The sequence below is a fragment of the Sturnira hondurensis genome, unplaced genomic scaffold, assembly GCF_014824575.4.
Source record: "Sturnira hondurensis isolate 20B ecotype Veracruz unplaced genomic scaffold, ASM1482457v3 Scaffold0001304, whole genome shotgun sequence".
In the NCBI taxonomy this organism is placed as follows: Eukaryota; Metazoa; Chordata; class Mammalia; order Chiroptera; family Phyllostomidae; genus Sturnira; species Sturnira hondurensis.
The window spans coordinates 4,419,475-4,434,820 of NW_028073935.1; the positions used below are offsets into that span (position 1 = coordinate 4,419,475).

General features: G+C 44.3%; 1 protein-coding gene across 1 annotated transcript in view; it reads right to left on the bottom strand.

Annotated features, from left to right (window-relative positions):
- Positions 1-15,346, bottom strand: part of EEFSEC (eukaryotic elongation factor, selenocysteine-tRNA specific) — a 221,934-nt gene that overhangs the window by 65,694 nt on the left and 140,894 nt on the right. The window contains exon 4 of the mRNA XM_037070271.1: positions 536-1,192. Within this exon, the coding sequence (XP_036926166.1) occupies positions 536-1,192 (657 nt within the window). The remainder of the gene's footprint in view (positions 1-535; positions 1,193-15,346) is intronic.

Genomic DNA, 15,346 nt, shown 5'->3' on the forward strand with positions numbered 1-15,346 from the left:
AGTCTGGCCTGCATGATCAGCCATGATTCCTCCCTTAACATGACTGGCTTAGGGCAGACATGGAAGCCACCCTGCCTGATGAGACTCAGCCCCCAACTGAAAGCCAGGGCCTGGCATCAGGGTGATGGGGCAGGGCTCAGCCTCTCATCCAAAGCTCAGGAAGGCCACTGACACTGCTGATTGCTGGCCTAGGTAAAGCACTGCTGTCTGAAACTGGTTTGTGTGACAACCAGGCCTGCTCTGCCCTATGTGGGCACCTCTACTACCTAAGGAAGAGGGGAGCCAGAGCAGCTGAACTGCAATGGGTACATTGGGCTCCCCAACCTGGGTTTAGACCCAGGCACAATGATTAATGTGCTAAGAGAAGCCGGGCCACTTGACCACTGAAGGCTTCAGTCTCCTTGTCTAAAAAGTACAGAAACTGTAATCAGAAAGTCTCTGAAGCCTTCCTGGCTCTCATAACAGATGCCAAACTGTGTCCATCCCAGTCACCAGAGCCAGACAGAAGGGCAATGGGCAGGGAGGAACTGCTTACCCGCTCCACAAGGCCATGCTTGTGCTTCAACTTGTATACTCTCAGCCTGGGCAAGAGGCTATCAGCATAGTTCTTGTCCTCCAGCCCATGCAATAAGATGCCATGGAAGGCCAGGCGGCACATGTTGGCGTGAATGTCTGCATCTAGCCTGGAACCAATCACCAGGCACAGCTGAGGGCAGGTGACAGGCTTCTCAAACTCTATAAGGGCCCACTGCTGCCGAGGATACTGGCCTTCTGTGGCCTGGCCCACCTTCTCATTGGCCTGACCACTGCTTACTGCCCCTGGCACCAGATCATTGCAGAGGTATTGTTCCTGGAACAGGTATTCTTTGGAGAAGTCGAAGGTGTCCAGCACAGGCTCGTGGTCAAAGCTGTCAGGAGAAGGGCTGAAGAACATCAACCGGCCCATGACTGTCTCATGGCCCACTGTGATGTGGAACTTGGCCTTGGTCTGCAGGGGTGCCCGAAAATATGGGATCTTCTCCACGGAGATGAGGGCTGCATAGACAGTGTGCAGGGACTCGGGGGCACACACCAGGCCACGTTCCAGCAGCTTGGGATCAAACTGAGTAACACAGATGCCTAGCCGGTCTCCCTGCATGGCTGAGGTGACAGGCATGTGGAACATCTGCATGGACTTGACCTTCTTCACAACCTGATCAGAAGCAAAAGACAAAGGTCATAAAATCCACAAGCTCTGAGGTTGAGGGTTCTGGGTGGAGAAATCCCTGTCTCATGCTACCATGTACCAGCTGTGGGGAGCTCTGGGGCCAGACTGCTCTTAGACAGAACAGACTCTACTCTGCAAATACAAGGCCCAAGTCCACAGGGCACCCTAGTCCAGATTGTGGGCAGTGGTTCACAGCAGCCAAAACCTGAACTACCTAGAATGTTGGACTCCAACATTCACCGTAAGCTCCATTCCCACACATCTTTGCCTTGAGCCCTCTTTATAGGCTTGCCACCCCATGCAGAAGGGCCCCCCAGTTCCTCAGCCTGCCAACCTATATCCATTTGTCCTTGAAAGCCCAGGCCAAACACTACTACTCTGGGAAGTCTGTGCAGACTCCAGTGGGTAGGATCTGTTTTTCTCCATGGTCCCACCTCAGCTGCTCTCAATCACACTCGGCCTGCTGTGCTATCACTGTTTAATCTGTACCCATCTGCCTGCTAGCCTGTGGGCTTCTCCAGGCCAGGGCCACTCTTCATTCATCAATGCATATATCCTAGCTGTTTGCCAGGCACTGTTCTAAGGGCAGGAATAGAGTGAAGTCTGTTTCCAAAGAGCTTAATACCCAGAAAAAAAACAACAAAATTATGAACCTATTAATATATCAACTAAATTTATATTAATACAAATAAAATACAATTTTTGTTTAAATATATATAACTAATATCTATTTCTATATGCCTACTATATAGGCATATAGATAAGGCCTATAGATAAGGCCTGGGGTTGGGGGAGGGTCTGACTCTTTTAGATCAGTGGTTAGGAAAGACCTCTGTAGATGCAATGCCTGATCATAGGAAGAAGCTGTGTGAAGGTCCAGAAGAAGTTCTAAACAGGGGAACCAATAAGTGCAAAGGCCTGAAAGAGGCTTGGTGAATTTGAGAAAGAAAGATGTGGGAGGGCTTCAGCAGGCAGTGTGGGAGGGGAGGGCAGGTGGATAGGAAGTCACCCAGGAGTTTAGGCAAGCTTGACTTTTATCTCTGCTTCTGAATCATTACATCAACTCTACACCAGGCAGATTTCTATACCCACAGTTTGTAAATCAGGAACAGACATGAAATAGGCCCTGACAAATGTTCATGAAATGAATGTTCCTACTAAGGTTCATTGTCTCAGAGGTGAGATGAAATCATGTTCATGGATTTCTGCTTAGCAAAGCAGAGAAATGTATAATATATTTCAGAAAACCTGCCACCAAAAATTGTTAACCTAAAGACAATTTTGACCTTGAGGTCAAAAACATCTTTGTCTACAAAGTGGGGTATATGTTACACTCATTTTTCCCTGGATAAAGGGAGAATGTTATAATGACATCAGGCCCAGATCCCTTTCTGGAGAGCCATAATACTGAAGCATTTGTTTAAAGATCATCAACTGCCTAGCCAAAAAGATCAGGGGGCAGAGAAAGTGAGAGGCACAGTGTCAGAAGCCACAGCCAAGATCAAAGAGAAACAAAACATCTGAAATGGTCTGTAAAGGCAGAGGGAAACTTAGATTTTTAGGAATGCATCTCAGAATAATTGGAGAATATTGAATATTATCTCACACTAAGTGTCTGCTCAGTGAGGTAAGACCTGAATTACAACTTCTTCCCCCAACACTTGCAGCAGCCCAGTGAGCTGTCCTCTGGCCCAGAACACTGCCCTCCCTCCTCCGGGCCAGCTTTCTAAAACACAGGTCTGATGATGCAATCCTTTGGCACCAACATATACAAGGGCTCCTATCTTCTACACATTGACTTTTGAACCTTTTGAGTGTAGCTGTTATGAACAGGAAATGCTTTGGTTGACTGAACTTCTCTAGGGAAATAGTCATTCCCACTAAGTGATGCTGCTCAGGGTGGGTGGGGGGCTGCCATAGCCCCCGGGATCCTCTTTGCTTGCCAGGCTCCTCTACCTTCACTGAAACCTTCCACCACCAGGTCCACCTTACAGCTCTTCCCGCCCCATCTTCTCCCAACCCTTTTAACCATAGACAATGGGAGCTTGAGTGATTCATTGCATATATCATGGTTCTGTATGTCTTTGCCCTGGGTCCATGAGGCTCCTTCTCCCCGAGACCTCTTCCACCTAGCAAGTTCTCATTATCACTAAAACCCCAGCTCTCAAGTCATCTCCTTGGAGGGCTTTCCTGACTCCTCTGGACAGAGCTGCTTACTATCCTTTGTGACTTTGAGCCTGACTTGTCACTGCTGGTTGATGAGCCTGTCAGCTCCACCTCCATGTACTTACTAATTTAAATGACAATATAATAAACACCTACAACCCATGATCCACCTAAGACTCAACATTACCAAAAACTCTATATCCCCATGTGCTCTCAACCCTCCTAGCTCTCCTGCTTGTTCCAGCTGGAGATAACCAGGCCCTAGGATTTGGTGTGTTGCATTCCCTTTCATGTTACACACGTGCATATGGTTGTATAGAGGCTGACTACATATATAGGACATACGCCTAACCAATAATTTGCTTTGTTTTGTGAATTGTTGAACTTCAATTTGGTGAATGTGTTGGCAGCACCTGTGGCTCCTTCACTGCTAATGTGGTATATCACATGGTATGCACAGACCACGATCCAGTCTCCTATAAATGCTCACTTGGGCCATTCCCAGTTTTTTACTGGAAAATGCTATGATGGATTCCTTCTCACACAAGAATTCTGCCTGGCTCACAGTACAAGAAGAGGTTCTGGAGGACACAGGTCATGGACCAAACTGCTGGGTGCCAGACAAAATGAGTGCCCACCTCTGCTAGATAAAGTGCCAGCATACGTTCTACCAGCAGGGCCAGAGACACATGATGAACACACATCTTCTCCAACATTTGACAGTGTCTGGTTTCTTAATTTTTGCCTATCAAATTTGTATCATCTCCCCTTTTAAATCGTTATGACAGGGGCCATGATATACCTACTGTTGCATCCTTAGTGCCAAGCACAGGAGGCTGCTGAAAATCCAGTACCTCTGAAGAGAATGACTACACCTCACTCTGGAGGAGAAATTCCTCATGGCAAAAATACACCTGGCAGACTACTAAGCTGAGATTGCAGACCTGCTGGGGCCTGAGAGACCCTGTTAGAAAAGACAGCCAGAGACTGACAGCCTCACTGCCACCTGTCAAGTTGATCACCAAGCAGGCTTTATTCAAAGCATGTTCTCTTTTCAACAGGGCTTGTGTTCTTACAGCTGAAATAATAATGAATGCCTTAAGAGGGCACTGTGCAGAGCAGAAATACAAATAACTGTGCAAATCAAGATTTGAAGGGCTAGACAGAATATTGTGAAACAGATAAAGATGGGGATAGGGTGGTGTGACACTACTGTGGGCTCTCATAGGGTACATACAGACAGCACTACCACATGGGGTTATTGGCAAGCCCTCATTCTGCCAAGATACATTTCAAGAATACAAAATTCCATCCAGATTGTCAAAAATATAGAAAACTACATAGTTTTACCAACTTAAGAATGGGGAAAACAGACTTTCCTTTCCGTCCTTTATTTTCTACCCATCTCTTCACCACTTTACTCACCAAATACAGGAGAGAGCAAAAGTAGGTTTATAGTTATAATATAAATAATAAAATAATTAATAAATAAAAGAATAAACTATGCTTTGCATTCTCAAAACTGTAAACCTACTTTTTCCCACTCCTGTATTTACTAATATCTGTGTCAAGTGGCTGAGACACTGTATATGCATTCACTCAATACAGACTTACTAAATTTCTCTCATGTACCAGGCCCTGGAATGATACAAGGGTGAACAGAAAAGATACAGTTTGGATCGTTTGCTTGGGGAGAGGGGGAAGCAGGCATTAATTAAGTCTTCAACTAACAAATTCAGAATTAAAAAACCATGGGAAGATGCTATTAGAGAAAATAACATTCTACTGTATTTTGCTGTGTATGATGTGCACTTTTTGACCAAATTTTTGAGGGAAAAATAAGGATATGCATTATACATGGGTAGTAATAATCTTGTATCTATATAAATGTTTTTCTTTTATTCATGCTTATGCATTAAAAGGGTAACTCTATAAAGTAATAACATTTGTATGCAAAAAATACCCTGGAATATGATAGTTTTGTTTCTAAATATAAATAAATAAAAAATTAAATTAAAATATTAAAACTAAAAGTTTTTTCCCTGAAAGTTTGGGCCAAAAATGTGGGTGCACAGTATACACAGGAATACACTGTACATTGCAAAATATGGTACTTCTTCCTGCGTGGTTAGGGAGGGCTTCCCTGAGAAGGTGGCACTGAAGCTGACCAGCTGAATGAGAAGGAAACACCCATGGGAACTCCAGGCAGAAGAAAGAGCAGAGTGGGCAGATGCCTCTGAGGTGGAAAAGAATATAGCCTGTTTAAGACTGCAAGACAATGAGGCTGGCTGAGGAGAGTGGAGTCAGGTTGGCCATGCAGGCCAGCCACCTTCACCTCATAAAGGATAACAGAAAGCCACTAGCGGTAGAAGCTTGAGCAGAGGAATGACGCCTAATATTTTATTTTTTTCCAAGTTTTACAATTTTTATTTTTTAAATTACATTTTATTGATTATGTTATTACAGATGTTCTGATTTTCCCCTTTGGCACCCTCTACCCAGCACCTACCACTTTCTCAGGCCATCCCCCAACTATTGTTCATGTCCATAGGTCATGGGTATAAGTTCTTTGGTTACTCCATCTCCTATACTTTACATCCCCATGGCTATTCTGTAACTACCTATTTGTACTTCTTAATCCCCTCACCTCTTTACCCACTCCCCCTCACACCCCTCCCATCTGGCAACCATCAAAACACTCTATGCATGATTTGGTCTCTGTTATTCTTTTTTTAAAGATTTTATTTATTTATCTTTAGAGGGGAAGGGAAGGAGAGAGGAAGAGAATATCAATGTATGGTTGCCTCTCGTGGGTCCCCTGCTGGGAACTGGTCTGCAACCCAGGCATGTGCCCTGACTGGGAATTGAACCGTGATCCTCTGGTTTGCAGGCCTACGCTCAATCCACTGAGCTATACCAGCCAGGGCTGGTCTCTGTTATTCTTGTTTGCTTTAGGTTGGTTTTTAGATTCGATTGTTGATAGATTTGTATTTTTGGCCATTTTACTATTCGTAGGTTTGATTTCCTTACTTTTCTTAATAAACTTTAGCCTTTCATATAATGGTTTGGTGATGAAGCACTCCTTCAGTTTTTACTTGTCTGGGAAGCTCTTTATCTGTCCTTCAATTCTCAATGTTGCTTTTGCTAACATGGAAAGCAGGTGCCTGCTTTCCATGACTTTGAACATTTCTGGCCAATCCCTTTTAGCCTGCAAAGTTTCTTTTGAGAAATCAGCTCAGTCTTATGGGAACTCCCTCATTGGTAAATAACTTCTTTCTCTTGCTGCTTGTAAGATTCTCTATCTTTAACATTTGGCATTTTAATTATGATGTGTCTAGGAGTGGGCCTTTTTACATCCATCTTGTTTTGGACTCTCTGTGCTTCCTGGAATTGTATGTCTATTTCCTTCACCAAATTAGGGAAATTTTCTGTCATTATTTTTTCAAATACATTTCCAATCTTTTGCTCTCTCTCTTCTTCTGGCATCCCTAGAGTGTTGGACCTCTTGAAGTTGCCACAGAGGCTGCTTACACTATCCTCATGTTTTTTGGATTCTTTTTTCTTCTTGTTGGTTTGATTGGTTATTTTTGCTTTCTTATGTTCCAAATCATTGATTGGATTCTCAGCTTCATCCACGCTACTGCTGTTTCCCAGTAAATTGTTCTTTGTTTCAGTTAATGAATACTTCATTTCTAACTGGATTTTTTTTTTATGCTGCTTAGGTCTTCACTAAGTTCCCTGAGCATCCTTATAACCATTGTTTTGAATTCTGCATCTAATAGATTGCTTATCTCCATTTTGTTTAGCTCCTTTTCTGCAGTCTTGATCTGTTCTTTCATTTGGGCCATGTTTCTTGGTCTCCTTGTCTTGGTAGCCACCCTGCTTTAGTCTTTATGTATTAGGTCGAGCTGCTTTGACTCTGTGTCTTAATAGTGTGGCCTAAAGAAGTAGGTATCCTGGACTTCTGCCAAGATGGAGGCATAAGTGGAAACACTGTGCCTTCTCCCACAACCAAGTTTAAAGGCAACAAAGGTTTAGTAAACAAAAACGCAACCAAAACACAGAAAATTGAACTATACATAAGTCCGACAACAACGGACCATTCAACTGGACCAGTAAGAGGGGCAGAGCTAGCAATGGACAGGGTCGGGTAGGAAAGATTCCCCCGACCCAGGCACCCAGGCACCCAGGCACCCGTGGACGGATCCCAGGTGTGGGGTAGCAACGGGCGGACCCAGTGAGGGCACAAGGCAGCAGGCTGACTGCGGTCACACATTCTTGCACAGATAAACCAGCAAAGGAGTGAGCAGTGAGACAGACCGTGCAGGCCCCAGCACCGGGAAGCAGCAGAGGGGACCGCCATTGCCCCTCTTGGACCCCACCCCCACATACAGCATCACAACCCAGCGACTGAGTTGCCCTGCCCTGGTGAACACCTAGGGCTCCACGCCTCATACATAACAGGCACGAACAGACCAAAACATGGCTCAAGAACTCAAAGCCCCAGAGCCAATAACTCTAAGTGACCAAGAAATAGCAAAGCTCTCAGATGCACAGTTCAAAACACTGGTGATCAGGGTGCTCACAGAACTGGTCGATTTTAGTCACAAATTAGAGGAACATAGGAAGGCTAAACTAACTGAAATGAAGGGAAATGCACAGGAAACCAATAGTGATGGAAAGGAAACTGGGACTCAAATCAAGGGAGTGGACCAGAAGAAAGAAATGACCAAAGAGAAAAATATGAAGTAACAAGAATTCAAAAAAATGAGGAGAGGCTTAGGAACCTCCAGGACATCTTTAAATGTTCCAACATCTGAATTATAGGGGTGCCAGAAGGGGAAAAGGAACAGCCACGAGTGGAAAACTTATTTGAACAAATAATAAAGGAGAACTTCCCCAATATGGCAAAGGAAATAGACTTCCAGGAAGTCCAGGAAGCTCAGAGTCCCAAAGAGGGTGGACCCAAGGAGGAACACACCAAGGCACATCATAATTACATTAGCCAAGATGAAAATGAAGGAGAGAATCCTAGATGCAGCAAGAGGTAAGGGGACAGTCACCTACAAAGGAGTTCCCATCAGACTGTCAGCTGATTTCTCAAAAGAGACCTTACAGGCAAGAAGGGGCTGGAAAGAAGTATTCCAAGTCATGAAATCCAAAGACCTACAGCCAAGATTGCTTTATCCAGCAAACCTTTCATTTAGAATGGAAGGACAGATAAAGTGCTTCTCAGATAAGGTCAAGTTCAAGGAGTTCATCATCACCAAGCCCTTATTATATGAAATGTTAAAGGGACTTATCTAAGAAAAAGAAGAGAAAAAATATGAACAGTGAAAAGATAGCAAACTCAGTTATTAACAACCACACCTAAAACAAAAGCAAACCAAGAGGACAGCTAGATCAGGAGTGGAACCATAGAAATGGAGATCACATGGAGGGTTAGCAACAGGGAGGAGAAGGGGGGAGAAGCATTTTCTATGCTATAGAAAATAAGCAGCATAGATGGTAGGTAGAAAATACATAGTGGGGAGGGCAAGAATAGTAGGGGAAATATAGACTCTAAAGAACTTGAGACACGTGGTCATAAACTAAAGGGGGGAATGGTGGGGGAGGGGGTATGCAGGGTGGAGGAGAATGAAGGGGGGGAAATAGAACAACTGCAATGGCATAATCAATAAAATATATTTTTAAAAAATAAACTAAGCAAACAAGCAGAAGAGAAACAGAATCATAGATATGGAGATCATTTGGACGGTTATCATTTGGGAGAGGGAAGAGGTAGAATGGTGGGGAAAGGTAGAATAGGGGGGAAAGGTGCAGGGACTAAGAAGGACAACTTGGTAGGAATAGAATAGACAGGTGGATATTAGGAACAGTATAGAAAATGGAGCAGCCAAAGAGCTTATATGCACGACCCATGGACATAAACTAAGATGGGTATTGCTGGAAGGAATAGGTGGTACTGGGTGGAAGGGGGCAAAGGGGGAAAATTGGGACAACTATAATAGCATAATCAATAAAATGCATTAAAAAAAAGAAGTAGGTATCCTGTAGGGTCCAGTGGCATAGCCTCCCTTATCATGCAAGCTGGGTACTCAAGATGTATCCTTTGTGTTGGCTGAGTACACCCTCCTCTTGTAGTTGAGTCTTGATTGCCGTTGGCAAGTCAGTGGGAGGCATTTACCCAGCCCAGTCAGCTGCAAAAACTGGCAGTGGCCACTGACCTCCATCTTCTACCCTCTGTGGAGGGCAGGATTGGAGAGTGCTCTGAGGTGGTCTATAGCTGCACACTGGATTCACAGGCTCTGTCCGATAAGGGGTTTCCTGTGCAGTACAGGGCAAGGTCAGCCTCCTCCTTTGTTTTACCCTGGGCCACCCTGCCTGAGTTATAACGCAATCTGAGATGGCTGCTACTTGTGCTGGATTTGGAGATTCCCAGATGAAGCCAGGGAATCTGGGCTGGGCCTGAGGCTCACTGAGATTAGCTGTTGCTTGTTTGATAGGATAGGAAGTTGAGAGGTATAAGCCAAGACCAGCCATTCATATGGAAAAGCAGCTTAGGTAGTCCCTTAAATTGGTCCCTTAGGTGGTCCCTTAAATTGCTCCAGGGATATTCAGGGTGGGACAGTGTTGTCCGGGTTGATAGAGACTCAGATATGGCACCAGCTTGCTGGCTCTGTTTCGGGAGGGTTTAGAAAAGGGACTATGGTGTCTGCTTACCTTGATGCCAGACTTCAGTTTTTTCCATTATACAACTGGTGTCTTTTAAGCTGTTACCCTGATGCTAAAGCTCAGAGGGAGTGAGTCTGATTAGGTGAGTCTGTGTGTGGGTTCTTTAAGAGGAATGACTTGGGGCTCCAGCAGTTCCTTCCAGCAACTCAATCTCTGCTGGGTTTTGCAACAAGAAGTTGTGGGGATTTATCTTCCTGGCGTTGGAACCCTGGGCTGGGGGGTGCCTAGTGTGGGACTGGAACTCCTTGCTCCCGAGATATCCCTTCTGAATTTTTATTCACCACACGTGGGTGTGGGACCATCCCATTCTGTTTCTACACCCTTCCTACCAATCTTGGTGCATGTGATTTCTTTAATTCTGTAGTTGTCACACTTCCATTCAACTTGACTTCTGTTGATTCTGAATGATGGTTGTTCTGTATTTTAGTTGCAATTTTTATGTGGTTGTACAAAGATGCGAGCCATGTCTCAAATGACATCTTTTAAATGTGCACTTTTAAAAGATCACTTTGATTACACAGTGTGGAGAATATGAGTAGATTGGGGATGTGGAGAAATAAGAAAGAGAGAAACTAGCAAGGAAGAGACTCAGAGGGTTCATTCTGCAGTAGAATGGTGGGACAGGGTGACAGACTGTATGTGGAACGAGAGACTGGCACATACAATAGTACTCCCAGACTTTGGTCTAAGGAACCACCTTACACTAAGTGGGAAAGAATAAGGATGAGATTTCAGGAGGGGCAGCTGAGAGTTCTGTGAGCAGATGTCGGAGAGACAGCATGAGAAAAGGTGCCTGGGAGCTAGAGTTCCAGAAGAGGTGAAATTTGGGCATTGGAAGAAAACACATTTAAATGTCTCCTGGAATTTCCATCTAGATATCTAGTAGCATCTCCAACTTATATGTCTAAGACCTATCTCCTTCAGTCCCGTCCTTTTCAGAAATGGCAGCTCCACAGTTCTAGATGCTTAGGGGAGAAACATGGTTCCATGTTGGCTCTACTTGGCTCTCTTGTACACAAACACAGTCATCAGGTGATCTAGTGGGCTTGAACTTCATAACAGACTCCAGCTCTTCCTACTGCATCCACTGCCCACCCTGGTCTCGGATCCACTTGACTTTGACTATTGTTCCTACCCTCTGCAGTCCATTCTACACAGAACAGCTTAAGCATAAAATGACATGATGCTGGAGTTTTGCCTCCAAACTCTCCTCTGGTTTCTCACCTCACTCTGAAAAATCTAATGACCTTACTATGACCAGAAGGTCCTACAATCAGCCTGTTATTTCTTTGACTTTATTTGCTGTGATTCCTCTGCCCCCATCCCTGTTTACCTCACTTCAGTAACATGAGCCTTCTTGCTTTTGGCTCCTTAAACATGCCAAGCATACTTCTACATTAGGGCATTTGCATTTGCCTTCAACTGGGTTGTTCTTCCCCCAGATATTCCTTTTTCTCTTTGTTCTATTCCTTTGTATCTTTTTATTAGAGTTCATCCTTGACCCCCCCCCCCCAGTAAGAGACAAGACCATAATACTCCCAATCCCTTCTATCTTCTTTTCCTTCTTTTATTTTACTTCAGAGCACTCACCATCACCTGACATATATATTTGTTTACTGACTGGCTTTCCATGTTGCAATGTAACCTCTATAAAAATGTGGGCTTTGTTTTAATTTTTCATTTTTATCTTTAGTGCCCAGTACACTGCGTGACAAACAGAAGATCTCAACAAATATCTGTGAAAAATTAACAGAGCCATGGATAGGTACGACATTGTCCCTGCCCTTGGAGAATTCCAGTCCAAGTCTGGGATCTATACACCCACAAAGGTCCTTTGACATACATACCCACACTGTAGGAGCAGGACTGGCTCTGAGATTGACTGGGCACTTAGAGTTTCCATTCAACCCATAGGGTAAAGAACCTTCCAAGCAGAGGAGAAGCGGTACTGAGGGTCACCAGGGCCCCAAGTTTCCCTGGCAGGGTGCAGTTAGAATGATGGCAGAGAAAGACGGGTGGTAGAGTTGAAGGCTCACTGCTGCTGGCACCTGTCTGAGTGAAACAGGAAGGGACCACCAGGCAGGCCCAGTACCTGCGTCTGGATCCCCACAGGAAATGGGTGTCTCTTCTTCCTGTCCTTGCCATGTCTGTTACTAAGTACTTCTGGGGAAGGGAGCAATAGACCCAGGGAGGGAGGGAGGGAGGAATACATCAAGCAAGCAAGCAGTTTGTGCTTGCTAAGCAGTTTGATCCTTTCAGATTAACAAAGAAGCTTTACCATCATCTGGTCAGTTATTCTTCACCAAAAAACCTACGGGACAGGTCAATATTTTTACATTCAATTTTATGGATGAAGAAACAGAGGTTTTGGTGTCTCCATGGTCACAAAGCAAATAAGCTGAGATTTGGGACAATAAACTGTGGGACAAAAGGCAGGCCTGACATGCCATGGCCCTGTCTCCTGACCAGCTGAGCAGAAACTGTGTCATGAGCTGGCTGGAGCTGGGCAGTTCTGCCCTGCCAGGGCTGTGGGGTTTGGATGAAGGACAATGTAGGTGACCTTAAGGCATAAACCCAGAAAGATGGCTCTGGAGAAGGAGCAAAGGGAAGATCCCTCACTAGCCATTGTGAGAGGAGCCCTTCTAATAAAGACAGGAAAGTCAGGCCTGCTATGAGACCCTGGCTGGAAGAGGCAGGGGCAGTGCAGCCCTTTCTCTTTCTGTCCTCAGCCGCTGTAGCTGCCCAGGTCAGCAATAGCTTCCTGATGGCTCAGCCTAGTGAGTGGTTTCAGACCTGACTTCCCTGGTATCTATCTCTGGGTAGCACAGTACCCCCAGCACAGGACATATACTCAATAAATGTTTGCTGACTGAGCAAATGAGAGAGCAAATGAACTACTTTTGTCTGCTCTCAGGCCTGAAGGAGTCAGATACTTTCTCTGATCTTCTGAGTAACTACAACTTAGTTTTCCAGTATTCTAAGGATTCTGCAGGATACTGTGCCCAGAAGGACCTCGCCTCTCTGAAGCTACTGAAAACCTCAAGTGGAAGCGATTTGAGGTGGGAATCATGAGTTCATCTCTGCTCTCCTCAACACATTGCATGGAATAGTAAGAACACACAACTAATGTTCCAATGGACTTCATCATGTCACCACAATGATCCGCATAGAGATAAAAAAGATAACACACTCCACATTCATTAGATACCTACCCTGTGAGGAAGCTTCACAGGAAGCTTTCCTAGGTCCATATAATTCTCCTAACAATCTTTGAGGTTGCTAGCCATGATCTCAGTTTAGAGACAAGAAAACTGAGGCCTCAGAGGTTAAGACATGTATCTGCAGCATCCAGATATGCCTGTCCTGAGAACCCACACTTTATTACTCTATCACATCATAAATAAATGTCTACTCCACCATAAAAACCACAAATACACAGTCTCCTCTGTGAATTTCACTCACCAATAGGGAGGTCTTTGGTAGTATTCCTTCTGTAGAATAAGAAATGGACAGGTACTACCCTAGATAGGTGGCTTGGTTGGTTGGAGCATTATCCTGTACACCAAAAAGTTGTAGGTTTGATTCCCAGTCAGGACACATACCTAGGCTGCAAGTTCAATGCCTGGTCAGGATGTATCCAGGAAGCAACTGATTAATGAAGTATTGATGTTTCTCTTTCACATCAATGTTTCTCTCTCTCTCTCTCTCAAGTTAATAAACATATCCTCAGGTGAGAATTTAAAAACTTAAAAAAATTTGACAGGCCCAACACCATCACACAAACTAATGGGCAACAGTGTTTGGGGTCCTTCTGACATTTGCAGGGGTGGGCAACCTTTTGGTGTCTTTAAGTCACACTGGAAAAAGAAGAGTTATCTTGGGCCACACATTAAATGTATTGTAACACAATCACAAAAAACTCATAATGTTGTAACTAAATTAATGATTTTGTGTTGGGCTGCATTCACAACCATACTAGGTTGCATGTGGCATTCAGGCCACAGGTTGGACACCCCTATTAAAGAGAATCAACAGAGGCTTGAAAGAAGTGAGAAAAACCCAAAGCTTAGCAGTCTCTGATGTGCAGAAATTTTTGTAATGATGGCATTGGCTGTTATGAGATTGGATGTCTATTATCCATTATCATTCCATTAATGAGCCTGACAGCTCCTGGCTGTGCCAAAGGCAAGGAGCAGGGCCTTACAACTTCATCTTACTAATAAAATGAAAATTGAAGAGGAAAAGAAATACATAAGATTTAACACTAATAACCTCACAGCAGAATCAGTTACTTTAATTCAAAGAGGTTCAAAGAGGTTCAGACTGAGTCGAGAAAATGAAGTTTTTAAAAATCAGTCTAGGTTTGGCTTCATCAAACCTAATAAGGTTTCAATTTGGCTTTTCTTATTTCTCCTTCTTCTTCAAGCTACATACAGTTAAGACATCTCCCACATAATGCATTCATTGCATCTCACACCAAAAAGCCTCAAGGAGAGAGCAGTGTGGGCCCCTTGGGGGATGCCAGTGATTCCCCTGCTGCTTTAGGCCCCAACTTCCCTGACAATGCCTCTGAGGATACAAGAGTGGAACATCAGATGGGCCTTGGAGACTCAATTTTCATCCACTTATTATTTTTTTGAATGAATAAAAGCTATTCAGAAAGGTACAGGAAATCAAGTGATATAATAATTGCCTTTGTTCCCACCACCTGGAATTGACCACCAAGATTTTATCACCTATACTTTGTCTTTTTTTCCTAAGATTGTATTTATTCATTTGCTTCTAGCCAAGATAGAGGTATAGGTAGATACACTTTACTTCCTTGCATAATCAAAAGAAGGAAAACAACAATTTAAAAACAAAAAAACCCTCCAGAAGTGCCAGAAAATCAAACTGTATGAAAGTCCAACAACCAAGGAGTTAAAGAAGAAACACTCATTCAGACTGGTAGGAGGGGTGGAGACAGGCAGCCTGGGCAAAGAGGAGGCATGGCAAGGTGGCAGGCCAGGATGGGGAGGTGGAGGCTGGTAGACCTGGTGGTCCCACATTCACCTGGGGATAAGCCAGAAAGAACAACTGGGGAGCAAGACAGACCACACAACTCAGGGTTCCAGCATGGGAAACTAAAGCCTCAAAGCCTCTGGAGGTAAAATCCTGTGGGGGTTGCAGCAGCAGGAGAAACTCCCAGCTTCACAGAAGAGTTCATTGGAGAGACCCACGGGGATCCTAGAATGTACA